This window comes from Artemia sp. Qi Xiang Cuo, chromosome 11 (genome assembly GCF_049724085.1).
Source record: "Artemia sp. Qi Xiang Cuo chromosome 11, ASM4972408v1, whole genome shotgun sequence".
Lineage (NCBI taxonomy): Eukaryota > Metazoa > Arthropoda > Branchiopoda > Anostraca > Artemiidae > Artemia > Artemia sp. Qi Xiang Cuo.
Window position 1 is genome coordinate 73,931,296 of NC_142804.1, and position 21,562 is coordinate 73,952,857.

A 21,562-nucleotide genomic window follows, 5' to 3' on the forward strand; every position below is an offset into this window, starting at 1 on the left:
CTTTGACCCTCACACATATTTTACCTTGCATGTTATAACATCTGATGTTTCCGATCACTACCCAGTCATCACAATGGTCTCAACAGGGGCAAGCCGGTTAACTAAGCCAGCGCCTAATTCTGTTTTTAAGTATCGAAGTTTTTCCCCAAAAAATATTAATTACTTCACTGAAACCCTGAAATCGAATGATTGGTCTGCTGTAACTAATGCGTCTTCGGCTGATATGGCAGCAAATGCACTCACAAGCCGGCTTAAACATCTAACAGAACGGTTTTTTCCTCTACGAACAAGTCGGATCATAAGTGTTCCTAAAACCTCTTGGATGACGAAAAGTCTCGTTCAGTCTACCGAACACAGAAATAGACTGTACCTGAAAGCTTATAATTGTACAACTCCTGAAGCGAGAGAGACATACAAAAAGTACAGAAATAAATTAAACGAATTAGTACGTAATGCAAAAAGGTGGTGTTATGCGGAGAGAATAAATGAATGTAAGAGTAACTTGAGAAAAGTATGGAAGGTTGTTAATGAAATAATATGTCAAAAAAGGAAGAAGGTGGCCATACCTAAAGGAATAATAAATATACGTGGTGAGACAGTAGCAAGCGAATCTCGTGCTGACGCTTTTAATCAATTATTCGTTAATCAGAAATCTCTACATGCTTCTGGCCCATCTCCTGAACAAACCCACAGTAGAACAATATCAAGTCTTTTTCTAGCCCCATGTACGAAAGAGTAATTACTAGTACTTATCAGTAAGCCGCCTGATGGTAAAACCCAAGACACCTTTGGGCTGTGCAACTATGTCTTGAAGAAGGCCTTTGCAGGTCTTGTAGCTCCACTTACACACTTGGTCAACCTTTCACTAGCAACCGGAGTTTATCCTAATGTGTTTAAAACGGCCCAAGTCCTTCCCCTCTAAAAAAAGGAGACAAGAGTCTTATCTCTAATTATTGACCCATATCAATTCTACTGGTTATATCAAAAGTCCTTGATCGAGTGGTTTATTATAGAGTACATAGATTCCTCGATGGCAAGCAGCTACTCTATCCCCATCAATACGGGCTTTGGCGTTATCATTCAACTTTGCATACCTTAGTTGATTCAGTTGAATACTCATTAAATAACCAGGATGCTGGAGAAAAGGTACTAGGGATTTTTTCGATTTCACTAAAGCTTTCGACACGGTATGCCATTCAATCCTCCTCACAAAACTAAATTCATTTGGAATATATGGTGTTACTCACGAGTGGTTTTCATCGTACCTGACTGATCGTAAGCAGTGTGTAATTGTGGAGGGTAGTATGTCGGCAGAATTGCCGGTAAAATCTGGCGTACCTCAGGGGTCAAAATTTGGACCGCTCTTGTTTATTTTGTATATCAATGACCTGACAACATGTCTTACTATAAACGCACACCCAGTACTATTCGCTGATGACTCAAATTTCCTCATTGCTGCTGAATCATCTGAGTCTACTACAAAAAAGTCCCAAAAAACTGTTGACGAAATATGTAACTGATGTTTTCGTAACAAAATGCAGGTAAATGCTACAAAAAGTTGCATCATAGTCTTCACTTCTGCTCCTTCAAACTCCTCATTGTCTCACACTGTCGCACTGTAAATCAATGGAAAACCCATTCCTTAGACCATAGTCACAAAGGTTTTCGGCGTATTTGTAGATTCCTCTCTTTCGTTCAAACATCACATATCCCAGCTGTCTTCAACAGTCTCACAGCAAACATCAATGTTACATAGATCTAGCCTGCTTCTAAGTGCTGACATGATGGAAATACTTTACAATGCTTTTGTCTTCCCCTACTTGAACTACGGCTGTTCTGTCTGGCGCAATACGTTCAAATCTTATCTAAAATCATTAAAGAGATCATAAAAACCGTGCAGTCAAGGCCACATATTGCTTCCCCAGGCTATTTCCCTCAAAAGACCTATAGAGAGACACTGGAACAAAAGATATAACAGAGATAATCAACGCTAGTAATATGAGTTTAGCACACTCGGCAATATCGAATAGAATTCCTCAAGGTGTTTCCAGGTACTTCGAACTTTGTAACACAATCCATCGAGGAAGAGCTCTCCACTGCAACCAGAACAATTTTGTGCTACCGAGAAGACGGCTTACAAGGTCTCAACACTCTCCGGTTTATAGGAGTATTTCTGTCTGGAAATCAATTAATGAATCTATTCAATCCATAAAATCATTTGGCACACTCCAAAAACGATGCCTCTCTTACACAGTATTTGATACCGCATGAGTTAATGTCTTTATTTTTCTTTTGTATCTTATCCTCTCACTATCCTTCTTTGACTCCACCTCTTTTCAATTCTTTCCTTTCTAATTCATTATCCCTCTCTTATGTTATCAGCTCTCCTCTTTTCATTTCATAGTGTGATATAGATTTGTTTACCAATATGAAGGTGTGACTCGCAAAAGCATTGCTTTGAGTCGAAATGTTCATGTTAATTGTTCCGTTTGTTCATTTATTTAAAAATAAAATGTTGATTGATTGATTGTTTGGTCTTAGTCATTATTTAATACGTTGCTAAATTCCTTAAGCTTTCGTTACCCAATTCAAACTCTCATGTTTAGTTTTCACTGTGCTCGGAACTTTAAACAGTCAGAAAGATACTGGCTGCAGTTACACAGTAGCCCAAAAGGCGTTAGGATACATAACACAAATATTAAATGAGAGGTAAAAACAGACAGGTTTTTTTAATCACTTTTGACTGTATGAAAGGACCTGTTGCTTGTAAAATTAAGATACTATTAGGCGTCCAAAATACAGAAAAAATAAATTGTGGAATTCGAAACTCAGTTTCTCAAACATTTCTATTAGCAAGACAAGAGGCATAAAACAATATGAAAAAGGCTAGATAACTTCTGTGTATCTCGAGAGCCAAATATGTTAGGAGAAAAAGCAACTGAACCAATGAATACAATTATGAAGGCTATAAACATATGTTGGATAGATAACTTGACATAACAGCTTTTGAATAACCACCAATACTTACTGAAAACAAAACATTTGTTTGTCATAGAATTAACCTTCAGGTTTCTAAAAAAAAAAAAAAAAAAAAAAAAAAAAAAAAAAAAAAAAAAATCAAGAATCTCTTTAAAGTATTCACTTTAAACTACACTTGCGCAGATTTTTTTTTACAACCACCAGTTGTTCACCAGTTGTTAGGTGGATTAAATTCAAAGCCAGCAGTAAAATTTATCTATTAACGAATTGTTGTTTGCTCCTTTATTTACTGAAACTATAGTTGACATACTGACAAGTAAGGGAAAAAACAATAAAAGTAGATAACCACCCCTACTTCATATCTTGTTTCAATTAAATGAATATCTTTAAATTAAGATGAAGAAGATGTCTTAAAATTTTAATTATGTGCCATATGGGGGTGCGATGGCACATGGAGGCACAATGCATATTTAAGCAGTAGCAAGCTATCTTATCATCTTTTTCAGTCCTTAGAAGGACACTAGAGCTTTTAATTTTATATATATATTTATTTATATTCATACTTATATGCATATATGTTTGTATATTAATGCTCTTATTTCTTGTTCCAACAGGCAAAAGTGACAAACTATTCTTTTGTTACTATGGAAGTTGGGCAGTGTACCGCCCAGGTAATGGCAAATATGATGTTGAAAATATTGATCCAGAAATTTGCACTGACCTGGTGTACACTTTTGCTGGGCTAAGTTCTGACAACCGAATTGTAAGCCTAGACGAATGGAATGATTTATATGACAACTGGGGAAAAGGAGCATATACTCGTTTCAACAATTTGAAACTGAAGAACCCAAAACTCAGAACTTGGATTGCAATTGGAGGCTGGAATGAAGGCTCAGAAAAATATTCAAGGGTAGGTATATTTCATGAAAATGATGTGTAGTCTGAGTGATTCGGATGCTATCTGGCTCCAGACCCTCTTTGAAGGGTTACGATCGATCTTGCTCAGGCTTAGTATAATGTTTTTGACCGTTCTTTGGTTTTCACACTTGTAAGAGTTTGTCAGGTTAACCCTCTGGGAAAATGTCATTTGACTATTAATATACATAAAAAGAGAAACATTTTTCTGGGGCAGATTCTTCGTGTAAATGTTGTATACGTAATTGCAAGGCCGTATCCAGGGGGGAGGGGGTTACCCGGTTTGAACCCCCCCCTCCCGAAAGTTTTGACCGAGTCGAAAATAAGTCGACAATTAGTAACACCTGGGTAAAAATCAGTAAAGTTAGTCAAAAACTGAGTCAAAAGTTAGTAACCCCCCCCCCCGAAAAAAATCTTGGATCCGTCCCTGGCGCAATTGAAAGTCCTTTTAATGACTTTCGGTCAGTTAGTCTTATTATTAATTTTCGGGAAGAGATGGAGAATAGTTACTCAGCTGGAAGTAATGCAGATTGTAGTTACTTTCAGAGGCAGCGCTCTAGCGTTGCCTCTATTAACGAGCCATAAGCGTTCAATATATTGTTTATTTTTTTCCATATCCACTTCAAGTGGAATGAGTGGTTGAAGGAACGTAAGGTTGGACTTATTTGATTGAAAATTAAGAGTTTTAGTACTCTTTTTAAGAGTCAAAAGTGACACTAGAACAAACAGCCCCCCTCCCACGCCTTTTTAGCTTCCCTCTCCCTAAAGACACCCGATAAAAATTTGAGGTGAATTTTTGTTCAAAATGGTTGAAAAACGAAATAACTATGCCTTTGGGGATGACACGAGCCCCCAGAGCCCCTAGAGTAAGGGCTGTGAGTGAGGCAAGTTGCGCATTCTTTACATTTAAGGTTTGTTGTCGGGAAGAGGGGGATGTGTCTTTCAGGGAATTTGGGTTTTTCAGGGAACTTTCAGGGAATGCTGAAGGGGGTGTTGAACGAAATCAAACACATTATGTGCATCGGTTTATCAAGAAAGTGTAGCAGAAATATCTCAGAAATAGCTGAGGGTATTAGGTAGAAACTCTTAGGGTATATTTAGGGGGGTGTTGGAATAACCAAAACACAGTATGCGCATTTTGATACTACGCAGTGCTATTACTGCTGCTACCACTTGCGACCGCTGGTATCTTGTGACCACTAGTACCAAGTGAGACTGCTACTATTACTAGTGACTGCTATTGCTTGTAACTGCTACTATTACTTGTGACTACCACTGCTACTATTTGCAACTATTATTATTGCTTACGACTACTGCGACTACTTGTGACTTTTAATACAACGTGCGGCTACTATTACATGCGACTACTACTACTTGCGACTGCTACTATTACTTGTGGCTGCTACTAATAATACGTGCGACAACTACTACAACTTTTGACAACTACTACTACTCATTACTACTACTAATATTATTTGGAACTACTACCACTACTTGCGACTGCTCTTACTACTTGTAACTACTAGTACTATCGCTTGCAACTACTACTATTACTTGTGACCACTATTTTTATTTGTAAATAATACTATTACTTGCCTACTACTGTAAGTACTTGCAACCATTACTGCTACTTGCGACTACTACTAATACTTACCGCTGCTACCATTACTTGCAACTACTACTGCTACTTGCGACTATTATTACTACTTGCGACAGTAGAATAGTGACTTTAGATCACGGAAAGATGCTGCATTTTTGTATACTTCAAATGACAAAATACTACAAACTCTTTCACTTCAGAGAACATCGGCTATATTACAAGGTGCTATACGGTGGTATTCCTATATGTGGTTCTTACGCCACCTGTGCCTTCACGCAGGTAAACTAAAATACCTGTTTAATCAGATCTAAGAATTTTGTTTTGTGATTTGAGATACTGTTTTTATACTCTGATAGCCCCCTTAACTCAAGAATATATGACTTAAAGTTTGAAACTGTTCAGAAAATAAAGTTTAATTTTATATAAAACCAAATAAAAAGCCCGTACGGAGGCCGCACCCTTTTCATTTCCCGATCACAAATGCCAGACATACACCCCAACTTCGTCTTCATGAACTCTGTAAAGAAGCTTGACGACCTTCGTCTCCTCTGAATCCACTTAACCACAGATCTCTATTGGAAAACCAACCTCGATCGGGTGAGAACTTCCTGTGCAAGAAAGCTGGGAGTACCCTTCGTTGCATAAACCTTCTACCACTCAGCTCGATCATCCCACTTTACAAGTCTTGCACCAGACCAATCGCTTAATATGGATCCCGTTTTATGCTGGCACTCGGAAAACGTTGTTGGTACCACTCCAAACGATCCAGAAATGAACTAAAAGACCCAGCTCAGTCGTTCCCCCTGACTCTCTTCAGTCTCTTAGTGAGAAATTTTATGTACTGTCGATGGCTTTTTTCTACAATTGCATAAATTCATCCCCTTCTCTAGAGCAAGGCGCCGCGACTTTTGGAAACAAATCTTGACTCACTTATGATTCATGTGAGCCGTAGGGTAGATACTTCCAGATTGTGTTTATGTAATTAAGAAAATTACAGGTCTTAACAAAAATATTTATTGTATTTTTAACATACCAGACTATATTGAAAAAGTCTTGGAGTTTGGCGGCTACCCTTCCTTCCTTAAATACTAAATTTTGGATACTATTCTTAAAATTTGTCCTTATGATTGGGCCCCACCTTGGAAAAAGGCTGATTATTTTCCTTTTCTTTGGATTTTATTTTCTAATTTCATCCCTCTGATTTTTAATTTTTCAAAGTTTTTTTCTTTTGACTCTGTTCAAAAAATAGTTATTATGAGTTTCACACACTGGACTGGGCACAAAATGAAACTGGTGAAATCATTGACCCAAAAATTGAAGATCTTTAAAATTATTGGGGTAAAAATTCAAAATCTGTGTATTTCCTCGAATAAAACAGAAATATTTGAAACTTTTGCAAAATCGAAAAAAGCAGAAAATATTTGAAATCTTTGCGACAAAAATTTAGAACGGTAAAGACTTCTGAAAACAATCTTCAAGCTTTGTCCGAAAAATTTCAAAATTTTTTAATTTTGGTGGTACTGATTTTATTGATTTATTGTAGAAGAAGTGCAGGCCAATCTTACGCGTTTAAAATAGGATTCGCTTTCGCTAGTTGTTAAACAGATTTTATCTAGAAAGAAGGATGAAATTAGGATAGAAAAATACATAAAATAAATAAAAAAAGATCAAATTGTACGAGGGATGTGTTCACGTCTTTTGACCTTCTTGCTAGAATCAGGTTCAATTACTATTCACATAACGTCAGACTTAGAAGAAAGATAAAAATGTTCTCGAAAGAAAATATGAAAATAAAATATCATATAAAATGAAAAAGTCGTGGAGGAGGAGGGGTTCAATTTGGAGGAGAAAATAAGAAAAATACTTATATTTATAGTACAGAAGCATGGAATAGGTGTTTAAAGGTTGTCGCAAAGATAGCCTGTAATTACCACGTGCTTTATGAAGGGGTGAAAGCTGTGTTTAGGATAAGCTATAATTATTTAGAAAAAAACATGAAAATAAGGAAAAAAATCATATGTTTGATGTTATATATATATATATATATATATATATATATATATATATATATATATATATATATATATATATATATATATATATTATATATATATATTCACGGTAGCCCATAAAGGGTCTTGGGGGGAGCATGCGCAGTCGTGTTGACTTAGACATTAGAATTTGGTATACTTATTATTCATAGATTAAAGATGAAAAGAAAATATAAAAATGAGAAGCGGATTAGAGTGTAGCAGGGGTATGCACAAATATACACGCATGACTGTGGTGGGGATCCTGTGAAGATTAACTATTATTAATTAATTAAAAAAGAAAAAAGACAAATGCTGCTTGATGATTTAAAAGAGAAGGAATTGCATACAGCTTTCATAGGGGCTTGTGAGGAGTGGATATTATTCTTTTCAAAAACACAGTAAAAAGGAAGGACACTATCAAATGAGGTGAGCAAAAAGTTCAGGAGGAGGAATGTGGTTAGCTATGTCTTCCCTGTTGTTTCGATTACTCGTAATTACCACGTGCTTTATGGGGTGGTGAAAGCCGTATGACATGACTTATTAGGGTAAGCTATAATCATTATTTAAAAAAATAGCATTACAATATTGATTAGAAATTATATATTGGTTGAAATAGTTACAGAAACGTGCATAGGTGCCTTAGCGGTCTTTTAAGTAGAGGCAAGGAGTACTTGCCATTTCAATGATAAAAGAAATATATATATATATATATATATATATATATATATATATATATATATATATATATATATATATATATATATATATATATATATATATATATATATATATATATATATATAAAATTAAATTTGCGGTAGTTATAAAGAATTTTGGGGGGCAGTAGAAGTAGCTTTGAAGCTTTGAATAGATTGGGATGGAGGAGGAGCGGGCGCAGCTGTGTTAATCTCAGGTGGCTTGTTGGTACAGTGAGTTGTTAGTAGTGTTTGTAGCATATCAGTATCTCTTGTTCTTATGTTTGACACGATTACGTTTTGATATGGCTCTTCACTTTTCTCTATAAACCTTAAAAATAACGGGAAATAGCAAAAAAGGGTCCGGGGTTAGGCATTGTAAGTTATGCCCTGGGGGCATATAAGACTCTTAAGGAAAGGATGCACGTATAAGCTTCAGAGAGGGCACATTTGTTTGGAAATTGAAACTTCTAGTTCACTTTAAAGAGTCAAAAGTGATCGGAGGGCAGCTAACCCCTCACGCCCTTTTCCCCCAAATCCATCCGATAAAAATTTTGAGGTAGCCATTTTGTTAAAAACATTTCGAAGACCATATAATAAAACCTTTGGGGTCGAAACCCCCCCCCAGTGCCCGGGGTAGACATTGTAAGTTATGGCATGATTTGATTGATTGATTGATTGGAAATTCAAAGTTGTAGTGCCCTTTTTAAGAGTCAAAAGTGATCGGAGGGCAGCTAGCCCCTACGCCCTTTTTTCCCCAAATGCATCAGATACAAATTTTGAGATAGCCATTTTGCTGAAAATAGTTCAAAGGTCAGATAGCAAAACTCCAATGTCGACACAACCGCCCAGTTCCCGGAGGAAGGCGTTTTATGTTATTCCCTGGGGGCGTATAAGGTGCTCATGGAAGGGATGGTCGTACAAACTTCAGAGGGGGCTCATTCGATTGGAAATTGAAAGTTCTAGTTTACTTTTTAAGAGTCAAAAGTGACCGGAGGACCCCCCATGCCCTTTTTCCCCCAAATACATCTGAAGAAAATTTTGAGGTAGCCATTTTGTTAAAAAAAGTTCAAAGATCATATAACTAAAACTCCAGGGTCGACAAAACCCCCAGGGCCCGGGGGCAGGCGTTGTAAGTTATGCCCTGGGGGCAAATATGGTTCTTATAGAAGGGATGGTCTATAAACTTCAGAGAGGGCTCATTTAATTGGAAATTAAAGGTTCTAGTTCACTTTCTAAGAGTCAAAAGTGATCGGGGCAGCTACCCCCCTCCCCGCCATTTCCCCCCAAATACATCCGATAAAAATTTTGAGGTAGCCATTTTTTTAAAAATAGTTCAAAGAGCATATAACTAAAACTTCGGAGTCGACACAACCCCCAGGGCCCGGGGGCAGGTGTTGTATGTTATGCCCCGAGGGCAAAAATGGCTCTTATAGAAGGGATGCTGGCATAAACTTGAGAGAGGGCTCATTTAATTGGAAATTAAAAGTTCTAGTTCACTTTTTCAGAGTCAAAAGAAATCGGAGGGCAACTAGCCCCCCAAGCCTTTTTTTCAACGATTATATCAGATAAAATTTTGAGATAGACGTTTTTTTTAAAAATTGTTCAAAAGTTAGGTAACAAAACTCCGATGTCAACACAACCACCCATGACCTGGGGGAAGGCGTTGTAAGTTATGCCCTGGGGGCATATAAGGTTCTTATGGAAAGGACGCGCGTATAAACTTCAGAGAGGGCTCATCTGATTGTAAATTGAAAATTGTAGTTCGCTTTAAAGAGTCAAAAGTGATCGGAGGGCAGCTAGCCCCTCCATGCCGATTTTCCCCAAATGCATCCGATAAAAAGTTTGAGGTAGCCATTTTGTTAAAAATGGTTCAAAGATCATATAACAAGAACTCTGGGGTCAACATAGCCCCCCCAGGGCGCGGGGCAGGATGTTGTACGTTATGCCCTGGGGGCATATCTGGTTCTTATAGAAGGAATGCTCGTATAAACTTCAGAGAGGACTCATTTGATTGGAAATTAAAGGTTCTAGTTCACTTTTTCAGAGTCAAAAGAGATTGGAGGACAACTATCCCACACACTCTTTTTCTCCAAATGTATCAGGTGAAAATTTTGAGATAATCGTTTTGTTAAAAATAGTTCAAAGTTCAGATAACAAAACTCCTATGTCGGCACAACCCCCCCCCCCCATGGCCCGGGGACAGGCGTCGTAAGTGTTATGCCCTGGGGGCATATAAGGTTCTTATGGAAGGGATGTTCGTATAAACTTCAGAGAGGGCTCATTTGATTAGAAATTGAAAGTTATAGTTCACTTCTTAAGAGTCAAAAGTGACCGGAGGGCAGCTAGCCCCCCCACCTTCCCTTTTCTGCCAAATGCACCAGATAAAGTTTTTGAGGTATATATTTTGTTAAAAATAGTTTAAGTCAGATAACAAAAACTCTGGTGTCGACACAGCCCCCAGGGCCCAGGGCAGGCGTTTTAAAATATACCCTGGGGCATATTTGTTTTTTATGGAAGGCATGCTCATATAAACTTCAGATAGGGTTCATTTGATTGGAAATTGAAAGTTTTAGTTTACGTTCTAAGATTCTAAAGTTATCGGAGGGCAGCAACTTCCCCCCCTCCACACCCTTTTCCCCCAAACGCATCAGATACAAATTTTGAGTTATCCATTTTGTTAAAAATAGTTTAAGGGTCAGATAAAAAAATTTCTTGCGTAGACAAAACCCGCCGGGCCCGGGGACAGGCAATTAGCAATTCAGTAATTAATATCATTATGCATCAAATATTCAGTTTAATTTATTAGTTCTTCCTAAAATTGTTCAAGACGAATATAGTTTCACTACAAACAAGAGTTTGGATACTCCCCCTTCCTTAACTCCAAAAACTTAACGCCTACTGCGTCATTGGCGCTTCACTGAAAACGAATTATATTACAAATATTCCCTTTTCCAGTTCTTACAGCATTGAAAAGGAATATTAAATTAAAGTGAAATAAAATCTTGAACTGATGTATCTTTCAACAATTAATATTATTATATATCAAATATTCAATTTGATTTTGTTTATACTTTCCAACACTGTTCAAGACACATATAGTTTTCAGTAAAGCGCCAATGACGCAGTAGGTCTTAGACTTTTACTATGAGAGAGGGAGGCGATACCCAAACTCTTGTTTGTAGTTAATTTTATTTGATTCAACCTTGATTTGCATATTCAATTACAGTTTCACTCGTTTCAAGTTTTTTTTTATTGATTTATATTAGTATCTATTTTGTGTTTGCTTGCATTTATTGTTTATTTAATTTCTTTTGGTTGGGTTTCATTTATACTTCAATAGCAAAATATTTTTGTTTTATTTTAAGCTTGATTTGTATATTCAATTTAAACATTACTCGCTTTAAGATTTATTTATTCATTTATTTTATTACTTGTATGTTTATTTTGTTATTATTGTTTATTTAATTTCTGTTCGTTTTGGGTTTCATTTATTCTTTAATAGTAATTTTTGGTCGTTTTGAGTGTGAATTTTAACAGGTATTTGTATCTGCTGATCTTAAGTTTAAAATGGCCTTTACTTTTCTTTGATTTACTTATTTTTCGGTAAGTTTTTTAAAATTAATGTTTGAAAAATGGGAAGTACCTAGCGATTTTAAGAAAACCCTGATAAAACCACTGCATAAAAAAGGTGATAAGAGTGAGTGTGGTAATTATCGATGCATTAGGCTGGTCTCTGTAGGTAGCAAATTACTCAGTAATATGATGATTTTAGACTGAGAGATGCTGTAGACAAGAGAAAAACAGTGCGGTTTTAGAAAGGGTAGAAGATATGTCGACCAAAATTGACTGATTTGTTTCATATTTTACAAAATTAAATACATGGATGTATAAGTGCACATCAGCTAGTATGAAGAAGGGGTGGTCTGTCATTTCGCGGGTTTGGGGGGTGAAGATTCCACAAAGAGTGCATCTTGATGCCCAAATATTCTACCTCTCATTTAGGCTTAAGATGAGTATAGATTGAGCTTTGGGGAGGGAGAGACTGATATCTGATGTCTCTTGATTTGCAGGAATATTTCAGGTCTACACATTTGTTATTGGTCCTAAGAAGGTACCCCTTCTTAGGACTAAGAAGGGGTAATAGTACCCCTTCCGTTATAACAATATGTTTCAATCTAGCATAAAACATTATATTCACATGTATACTTGTATAGAGATGGAAAAGGTGATGGGTGGTGGTAATTACGAGCCTCGCCAGGAACTCTCATAGGTGTAAGACAAGAGCTATCAGGAGCTTTGTTTTCAGAGATTTTGAATTGTAATATTTCTCTTTTTCTATTCATATTTGATATTTCAATGCATTTAGACGTATTTATACAATGTACTTAAAAATCATGTAGCGCTACTGTAAATGTGGTGGTGGATTCTATTGCGTTGAAGATCAAATGTCACGCAGAATTTCAAACCTTATGAACAATAATAGGCTACCCTATTTCCATCCACTCAAAATTCTGCAGCAAAAATATTATTAAGGACGAATTCAACAAAACAATTTTCATCAAAATTTTGTTTATCAAAATATTCATTGCAGTCAAGTATTTTAATTCTTAAACAGGGAAATAAAAAAAGCGGCCCAATAACAAACAACTTTCAATGTTTTGGTTTGGTCCGGGCATGATTTGAAAAACAATCAGAAATTAAATGTAATGTAAAGTTTTTTTTTAAACTCAAATTAAGGAGCAGTATTAAAGTTTAGAAAAATCTGAATTATTCTATATCTTAGGTGGGGGGGGGGGGCTCCCCCCTCAATTCTTAGCACTTTATGATAAAGTTTGACTTTTCGCCCCAACTTTTTGAGAACGACAAGGCGTTGACTTGGAATAATAAGTTTCTCAAAACACTAATGTTTTTTGGAATATTGAGCGAAGAGTTGAGGAAGGGGGGGGGGGCAGTCCTCCCTCAGATATGGAATCATTTCTGTTTGTTTTAAGATTCAATGCTGCTCCTTTCTGTCAGTAAAAAAATAAGTTATTTATTTAGTGAAAGGATTTATGATAATAGGGAGGATTCTGGGCTCAAACAAACAGGGAAGATATTGAAGAGCTGTGGAATGTAATAAGTTGGGATTCAGAGGGAAGGCAGAGGAGGAGAAGTCGGATCTGTGCCTAGGGAAATATAGACAGCATTGTGGGAGTGGGAGAAATACAATTATGGGATGTTAAACCACGATGGTGTTTTTCGTTGTTTATGTCGAGATCAAGCAGGCATGGGGAAACAAATCTCACAATAAAGTGGGGCTTCTCGGGTAAGACATAAGATGTAAATGTACTAATTTACCACAAGGTTTAACAACAGCCTAATTTTTAAATTATACTAGTTGCTAAAGGCAGAATTTAGTGCAACATTTACTGAAATCACTAATCACAACACGTATACGTACACACACATACATGAAGTAATAAGAAGTCCTTTTCTTAAAGTATTTTTATAGCAGCAATAAATCTTGAATATTGTAGTTCAAAATTTAGTCTTTTCCATATATTAGGGTCAGTGCACAGTAGAGAAATTTAACTGGTACGATCATCCTCAAAAATAGTTGTCTACTACAGTCTCGGTGCGTATAAAACCTCCTCCCACTTTTTCTGTTAAACTTGTTTTAAACGATCCAGTTTACATTTCTCATTAGCTCGAGCAACTTTGAATAATGGTGCGAATTTGTATTATTCATGATTGCGAAAGCAGAAACAAAGGGGGTAACTCGACGAAATGGTTTGCTACTGTCCCATCTCACAGGTATGATTTAACTGAATGGCCTATCCAGGATTTCTAAAAGGAGGTTTGGATTAAATTTAAGCAAATAAGAAATTGCTAGTGCTAACTTCTAATCAACACAACAACAGGGAAACAGCTGGAATTTCATAAATAGTGGGAGAGGGATCCACAAAGTGGTGGGACTGTTGGAAATTTGCCACAAAATGTTTTACCACAAAGAGCCAACCTAATAGTTATAGCACAGATTATCTATTAGGTTTCACAATAATATGTGGTTGTAGATAGTAATATTGCGCCATGAAGTGTCAAAACGTTTTTCTTCTTGGTGAGAAAAAAAAATTCTCTTGAATTCTTCCTCTTTTATACTCTTTTTATTTGGCCATAAAAATGTCCTTTCGAAATTTGATGTAGGACCTTTTTTTCTTCTAATAACTGGTGGAATAGCTCTATCCAAGAAAATACCAAACGTCTGTTAAGAGCTGCTCGTCGTGAAATTCTTAGTGAGTTTTCAGAAAATGTATATCTCTCTACATTGGGTCAGTGCGTCAAATACACAAACCCAGTTTTGACAAACCCAGTTCTGCTCAATACTCGCGTTAATCTAAAATACTCTTTAAAAAAAAGCTTTTCTGAGAAAAGCGTAGTAATAAAAAAAAGTAATGAAGCAGAGAATTGTGTCATTACATTGACTTGTAGAAGAAACTAAATGAAAATTTTGGCTACATAACTAAAGGCCATCTTCAGCAATAAAATAGTAAAATGCATACTAGGTTTACCTTGTAATAGAAAACAAGAAAAACAAAACCATCAATTTTCTTTATGTTTTGTTGTGAAGATATTTTTTGTTTATTTTAATAATTAATTCATGAAGAGGGCTTTTAGTTTCTTCGATAATACATTAGCTTTAAAAATTATCAGGCTATAATTATCAGGGCTATAAAACATAAAATCGTGAAGAAATGAAGAAAACGAGGACATGGGATGGTAGGGTGGTCTTTGTTGTTATTTACAAATAATATTAAAGAAAGAAATTAAACCAAATGTGAGAACAAGTAATCAGATAATAATTGAAAATTTCAACCGAAGGAAATTAATGCCAATGAATAAATGAGATCAAAAACAGACAGATATTGCAATGAATATTCTTAGTCAAACTTAAAACAAATAAAAATTACCACGAATAGGAGTAGGGATAACGCCCTCTAAGCCGCCTAAAGGCCAAAGTATCATTTGCCGCTTTGCTCAAAACAAAATATATTGTAAAGCTTTCCCTTTTTACACTATCAATAAATCCAAAATAGCTGAGACTTCCAGAGATTAATATTATTATATATGAATCAATCTACTTTCGTTAGTTCTTTTCAGTTATCTTGACCATTACCGTGATTATCTTTCTTTTCTTCTTGTTATAGTTGATGTTATGACTAACTGAAACAATACGGAAATAAAAATGTTTTGAATATACCTCCCTGTTTTCCACAACCTGACCTAACCTGGTGTTGCTGATTATTTAGTTTTGAATGGGGGTCAGTGACTCTGTAAGCTAGCCAAGAGTCAACCCTCTTCCGAATAGGCACCTGAAGAAATCTTTAAGGAACACATGAGAAGGCTCAGATGATTTGCCCCCACCCACAAATTGCACTCCGGCCGAAGCCAGAGAATCGGAGATCAGTATTCTATTCCTGCTATGCGGACCATTGGTCAGCATGCGGACAAGTTTTTTTTAAAATAGAGAATTTAGAAATCAGTAAAGTAACAGTAAACCTGCTTGTAATCTATTTTCTATTGTTGGAGTACTTTAAGGTGATGTGGTAGTCTGTTGCTCGATTGTCAGGGTCTTTTGTAGGTGAATTTGTCAAATGACAAAGCTTCAATTAGTGACCTCTCCAGGGGGCTTAGTTATCAAGATCAATCAAGAATCTGGTGGGTTGACAAGTAAGAAAAGTTGACATTTGCTAATAAATGAGCGAAAGCACGTTTGTTTTTACGAATGCATCACATCTTAACGGAAGAAAATAAAGTACAAGAGAAGGAATTTTGATTGAACTGGTAATTTTATCAAATGAGCGAAATTTTATAAACAGGAACAATTTTTGGAAGGGTAACCATCTAGGGAGGGAATCGTCCGGGAGGAACATTAGCAAGAAAAGTGTCAATATTATAATTAATTAATAATTATTAATTTTAATAATTAATTATAATTATTACATAATAACATAAAAATCTACAAATCCCCACAAAGGCTAAATGGCCTGTAGCAGGGGGATTATGAAAAGATCACATAAACATTAAACAATGCACAAACAACTACAAAAATCATTGAAAGTCGAATTCAAAGTATTTTCTTTGGGTAGGGGAGCGGGAATTATTTGGGTACTGTAAATACTTAAACAACTTAGAGATAAACAGTACCTTTATGATACCAAACGGATTATTTTTTAGTTTTTACTGTCATTTACACTTGGTGTCGGAAAAATGGCTCCAAATCCCCCCTCCCTCAGGATTTTGATGAAATTATGCCCCTGATGAAAACCCTACCAGGGTCTTAGCCTAACCTTAATTTTGATGACAAGGACCGGTAAGAAATGTTTTTTTGGGTACAATATAAAGTAATTTCTATATATATATATATATATATATATATATATATATATATATATATATATATATATATATATATATATATATATATATATATATATATATATATATATATATATATATATAAATATATATATATAAATATATAAATATATATATATATATATATATATATATATATATATATATATATATATATATATATATATATATATATATATATATATATATATATATATATATATATATATATATATATATATATATATATATATATATATATATATATATATATATATATGTATATATGTAAGGGTTTTATTTATCCGTCGACTTGCCCAGAAATGGCTCGCGGATCGCCATATCACGTGGCACTTTTCTGTCCACATTTTCAGATAACAAAGCTTCCATAAAAAATTTATTGAGCTTTGGAAACATTTTGCGTTGCCAGAAATTTTTGTCGCTGTTGATTTTGTCAACGTGGATATCTCCTTTGCCGAAGTAACTTTTCATCTAACTTTGCCGAATATCACAGTAACTTGTCTTTCACTTGCCGAAGTTTACTTTATACTAAGTAACAAATAAAAAATGTAAAAGAAAACATACATACAACGCCTAACTATGAAATAACTTTGACTAATTGCTTCTATAAGACACTGAAATGTAAATACCTTTTCTCAACTAATCTGTCAATCAAGGCGGGTTACAGCCCAGAAATTCCCAAAGCGGGAAGATCAGTCAAATGATACTTTCTTTGAATTGATTTTTATTATTTTTCGAGCAGGTAGACTAAACTATTTTTAGGGACTGACCTTTCCTGTACTTAAATTAGACAATTCTGGTCCAATTAATAGAAAAACAGAATGCATACTTCCTGATGATATAAGTCTCATCAAAACTGGATATCGCTATATCTGACCCAAATTGAAAGAAATTAAATGGTTTTTCTATGATATCTGAGAAATTCGGTGTCGGCTTTTAGTTTTCTCTCGTTTATTTAAATCTATTATCTAAGTTCTACAAGTTATATCAAGGCCGCCAACATAATTCTAAATATTTTGACCACACAAACTAAAAACGTTTATAATGGACGAGGTCGGGCAATTCTTTATCATACTACATCCCCTTAATATTCTGTTTCTTACAGATGGCATCAATGGCTGGAAATCGGGCAATCTTCATTCAGAGTGCCGTAGAATTTCTACAAAAATATAATTTTGATGGTCTTGACCTTGATTGGGAGTATCCTGTTCAACGTGGAGGCAGCAAATACGACCGTGAAAACTTTAACCTCCTGTGCAAAGAGCTACGAGAGGAGTTTGATAAACACGGTCTCCTCTTATCCGCAGCTGTTGGAGTTGGTAAAAAAACAACTGATACATCATATGATATACCAACAATATCTCAATATCTACACTATATTAACCTGATGGCCTATGATTTTCACGGTGGTTGGGAACCTTACACGGGAATGAATGCTCCTCTTTACGCCCAGAATGGAGATATGGGTGATGATGTGTATCTTAATGTAAATTTTAGTGTCAACTACTGGATTTCATTAGGAGCACCTAGAGAAAAGCTTACGCTTGGTATGGGACTCTATGGAAGATCGTTCACTCTCAACAGTCCATCTGTAAGTTTTCCTTCTTTTTTTTTCAAGTTATATCAAAAACAAAACGGGACATCCTGAACATTAACTTTGACTCATATGGGTTTACTTAAATTCAGTTACTCCTTTTATTGATAAGATGTTTGACAACTTAAAATTCCTGTTGTATTATTTTAGCTTTGCTTTGTGATTTTGTATATATTCATATAACCAAACTTAAAGTAACACAGCATAAGTAACTTTCACATGGTTCTGAAAGATGACAGTAAATTGTTTCAAGTAAAAATGACTAGTAACATCCCGAGCAATAGCCTTAATTTTGCAATATTAGAATTGTGGCTGCATATGTTCAGGCAAAATTACTCGTATGCTACGTCCATTCAACTTTTGCTTGGGAATTAAGTTTGCAAAAAACTAAATTCAAAATCATAGGTAGCCCTGCAGTGCTGCCTACGTGAAGACCAAAGTGGCTTCCAAGTATTATTTTTTTTCCTAGGCCACATAGTATAGAAGGGGTTGTCTTAAAAGCTTTGGAAGGGGTTTATTAAATTGGAGATTGAAAGCTCTACTGGCATTTTTCCGAGTAGAAAGTTATTGGAGGGTCACCAGCTTCCCTCTCACACTCCTTTTGACTACCCACCCCTCTCTCGACCTAAAAAGAATTTCGAGGTAGTCGTTTTTTGCACAATGGTTAAAATTTCTAAAAGTTACGCTTTCAGAAATGACATAATGCCAAAAGCCTCTAATGCGAGAGCCCAAAAGTCTCTAAACAAGTTACCCATTGTTTACACATAAATTTCATAATGAAAAAGGGGCTCATTTGTGATTCTCTGTGTCAAATTAGCTCAAAACTGTTATCTGAGGGCTGGAGTAGCTGGACGATTATTTTTGAAACTTCATTGAAGGCATTAAAACAGCAATAAACAACTAAAACATCACCAAAGATGGTACACTAAAAAATTCTTTTGCTAAGAAAGCTTTATTTCACTTTCTGAGTATTGCAACACTTTGTGCTGTTTTCATAATTTGTTTTTCAGAGGAGGTGGGCTGAAACCCCTTCAACGGTGGGTGCCCTAGAGTCAGTTTTAGTAGAAAGTAAATAGTCTATCCTTGTACTATAGGGAACCAAAAGAAGTACGTAAAGTACCCAGCCCAGGTTGCTAAGTCGTCTTGAGTAGAACTTTAGTATTTCCATATTTTTTTTTTCAAACACAAAATTTGAGCCAAAAATTTGGAATTTCATTAATATTTTTGTCCTAAACAATTTTTTTACTGTTTTCCATTGTCCCTTTAAAATTTTTGCCCGTTTTCAATATATTTTGTTTTAGTTGCGATTGATGAGAGCAAATTATTTTAATAATTACTATAAATATAAAAATGGCAACAATTCTAGTGTTTTTGCCTTTTCGAATATATTCACAAAAGGAATTAATTTAATTAAACAATTAAAAAGTGCTAAAGCCAGATATAATTCAAATTATAAAAAAAGTTAAATTTACTGTTAAAAAAAATACAGCTAGACATTACGCCAATGAAATATAATGAATTTGGATATTTTAGGTAAGTGGAGTCAGAGCACCGGCAAGCAATCCAGGTACTGCTGGCCAGTATTCAAGAGAGGCTGGTTTTTTGACCTATTACGAAATATGTTCAGCGATTCAATCTGGTTGGAATTCTGTGTGGGATCGATATTCTCAATGCCCCTATGCCCATGGTGGAGGTCAGTGGGTGGGATTTGACAATGCTCAATCTTTAAAGCTGAAAGTCAAACTTATTCATGATTTAGGATTGGCTGGTGGTATGATTTGGTCTTTAGAGTCAGATGATTTCAGAGACTTATGTGGAGGTGGGGCTGATCCTCTTTTGAGAACCATCAAAGAAGCACTAAACTCTAGTACTTCTCAAGTTACAACAACTACTACAACAGAAGCTGCAGCTGTTACCACGACGACAATGGAGCCTAGCACTGCAAAGCCAACAGACTCTATTACCCCGACAACTGCAGAGCCTATTACAACAAGAACCACTGATTACACTATAACAACGATAGAGGCTTCCACTACAGAGGCACCTACCCCAACAGCAACAACAACAGCTAAGCTTACAACTGAATCAACTACAGTATCTGTGGGAACAACCACTCCAGAACCTTTAACATCATCTACAGCCAATGCAATTACGACAACCACTACAAAAACTTTAGTCCCAACGACTGTGACAACAACAGGACCTGTGGCAACTACTACATCCCCAGAAACTGCAACAACTACAACCATACCATCCACCACTACTACAACGAAAACAGACATTCCAACAGCTACCGCAGCTGCAACAACTACTACTAGGAAGCCTACCAATATTGTCTGTAATGAGTTTGGCTTTGCATCTGACCCTGATGATTGCACAGCATTTTATAGATGTGCAGATCATAATGGCTCTATTATCCTGTACAAAATGTACTGTGCAGCTGGTACAATTTACCATGAAACGTTGATGAATTGTGTCCATGGTACTTGTTAAAAAATATTCTAATCAATAAATTGCATGAAAATATTTTTGCGTAATATTAAGTTTTAATAATTAGTACAATAAATGCTATTAGAGAGAAAGTGTCATCTGATATAATTATTTTTAGTTGACTCTTGACATTTGTAAACAGTTTATAATAATACTTGTCGTTCATTTCTTTATCATTGACTCGAGTTTTGCCCAATAACGATAGGGATTCCATAGACAGGGCATAATTTGCTGAAGCAAGGGACTCTAACTGAAAATGACAAATCTAAAATGTCAGACTTCAGATTGAAGCCCCCATCTCTACTGATTAATCTCTTGTAAGAGGTTCAAACCAAGATTCAAGAGATTCAAGATTTTCATTTCACACAAAATAAACAAAGACAAATCATTGAATAAAGCCAAGAGGGAGCTGAGCTCGATAAGAAGGCTATCTATTATTACCTTAATTTCAAATCCACCAAAAATAAAGATAAAAAATATAATAGAAAAAAAGACAAACTAAAAAATCACAACATATAGCAAAAGAGGGACAAAGGAGGCTACCCTAGCATGGGAATTCCAAATATAATGCTAAGAAACTATAAAGTAAAATCACCCGTCATCAAAGGTTAATAATATATTCTGTAAATTTTGTCTTTAAAAGTGATCGGCTATTAAGATTTTTAAATTTAGTATTTAATTTAAGCTTTTTTGCTATAAAAGTAATTTGGAATCTTTTTGAAAACTTATCTATTTTACAATTAACCGAGGGGATTCTATACGCTCCAAAATGAGCCGACGAAGAAGCGAGTGAGCGAAAGAGGGTTACAAGAATATATGATTCATAAAAATAATTTGC

General features: G+C 35.4%; 1 protein-coding gene across 1 annotated transcript in view; it reads left to right on the plus strand.

Moving 5' to 3' along the window:
* Positions 1-20,897, plus strand: part of LOC148947335 (putative chitinase 10) — a 68,387-nt gene extending 47,490 nt beyond the window's left edge. The window contains 3 exon segments of the mRNA XM_089097027.1: positions 3,594-3,889; positions 17,746-18,231; positions 19,768-20,897. Coding sequence (XP_088953153.1) covers positions 3,594-3,889; positions 17,746-18,231; positions 19,768-20,727 — 1,742 coding nt within the window. The 3' untranslated portion in view covers positions 20,728-20,897.
* Positions 20,898-21,562: the final 665 nt, after the last annotated feature.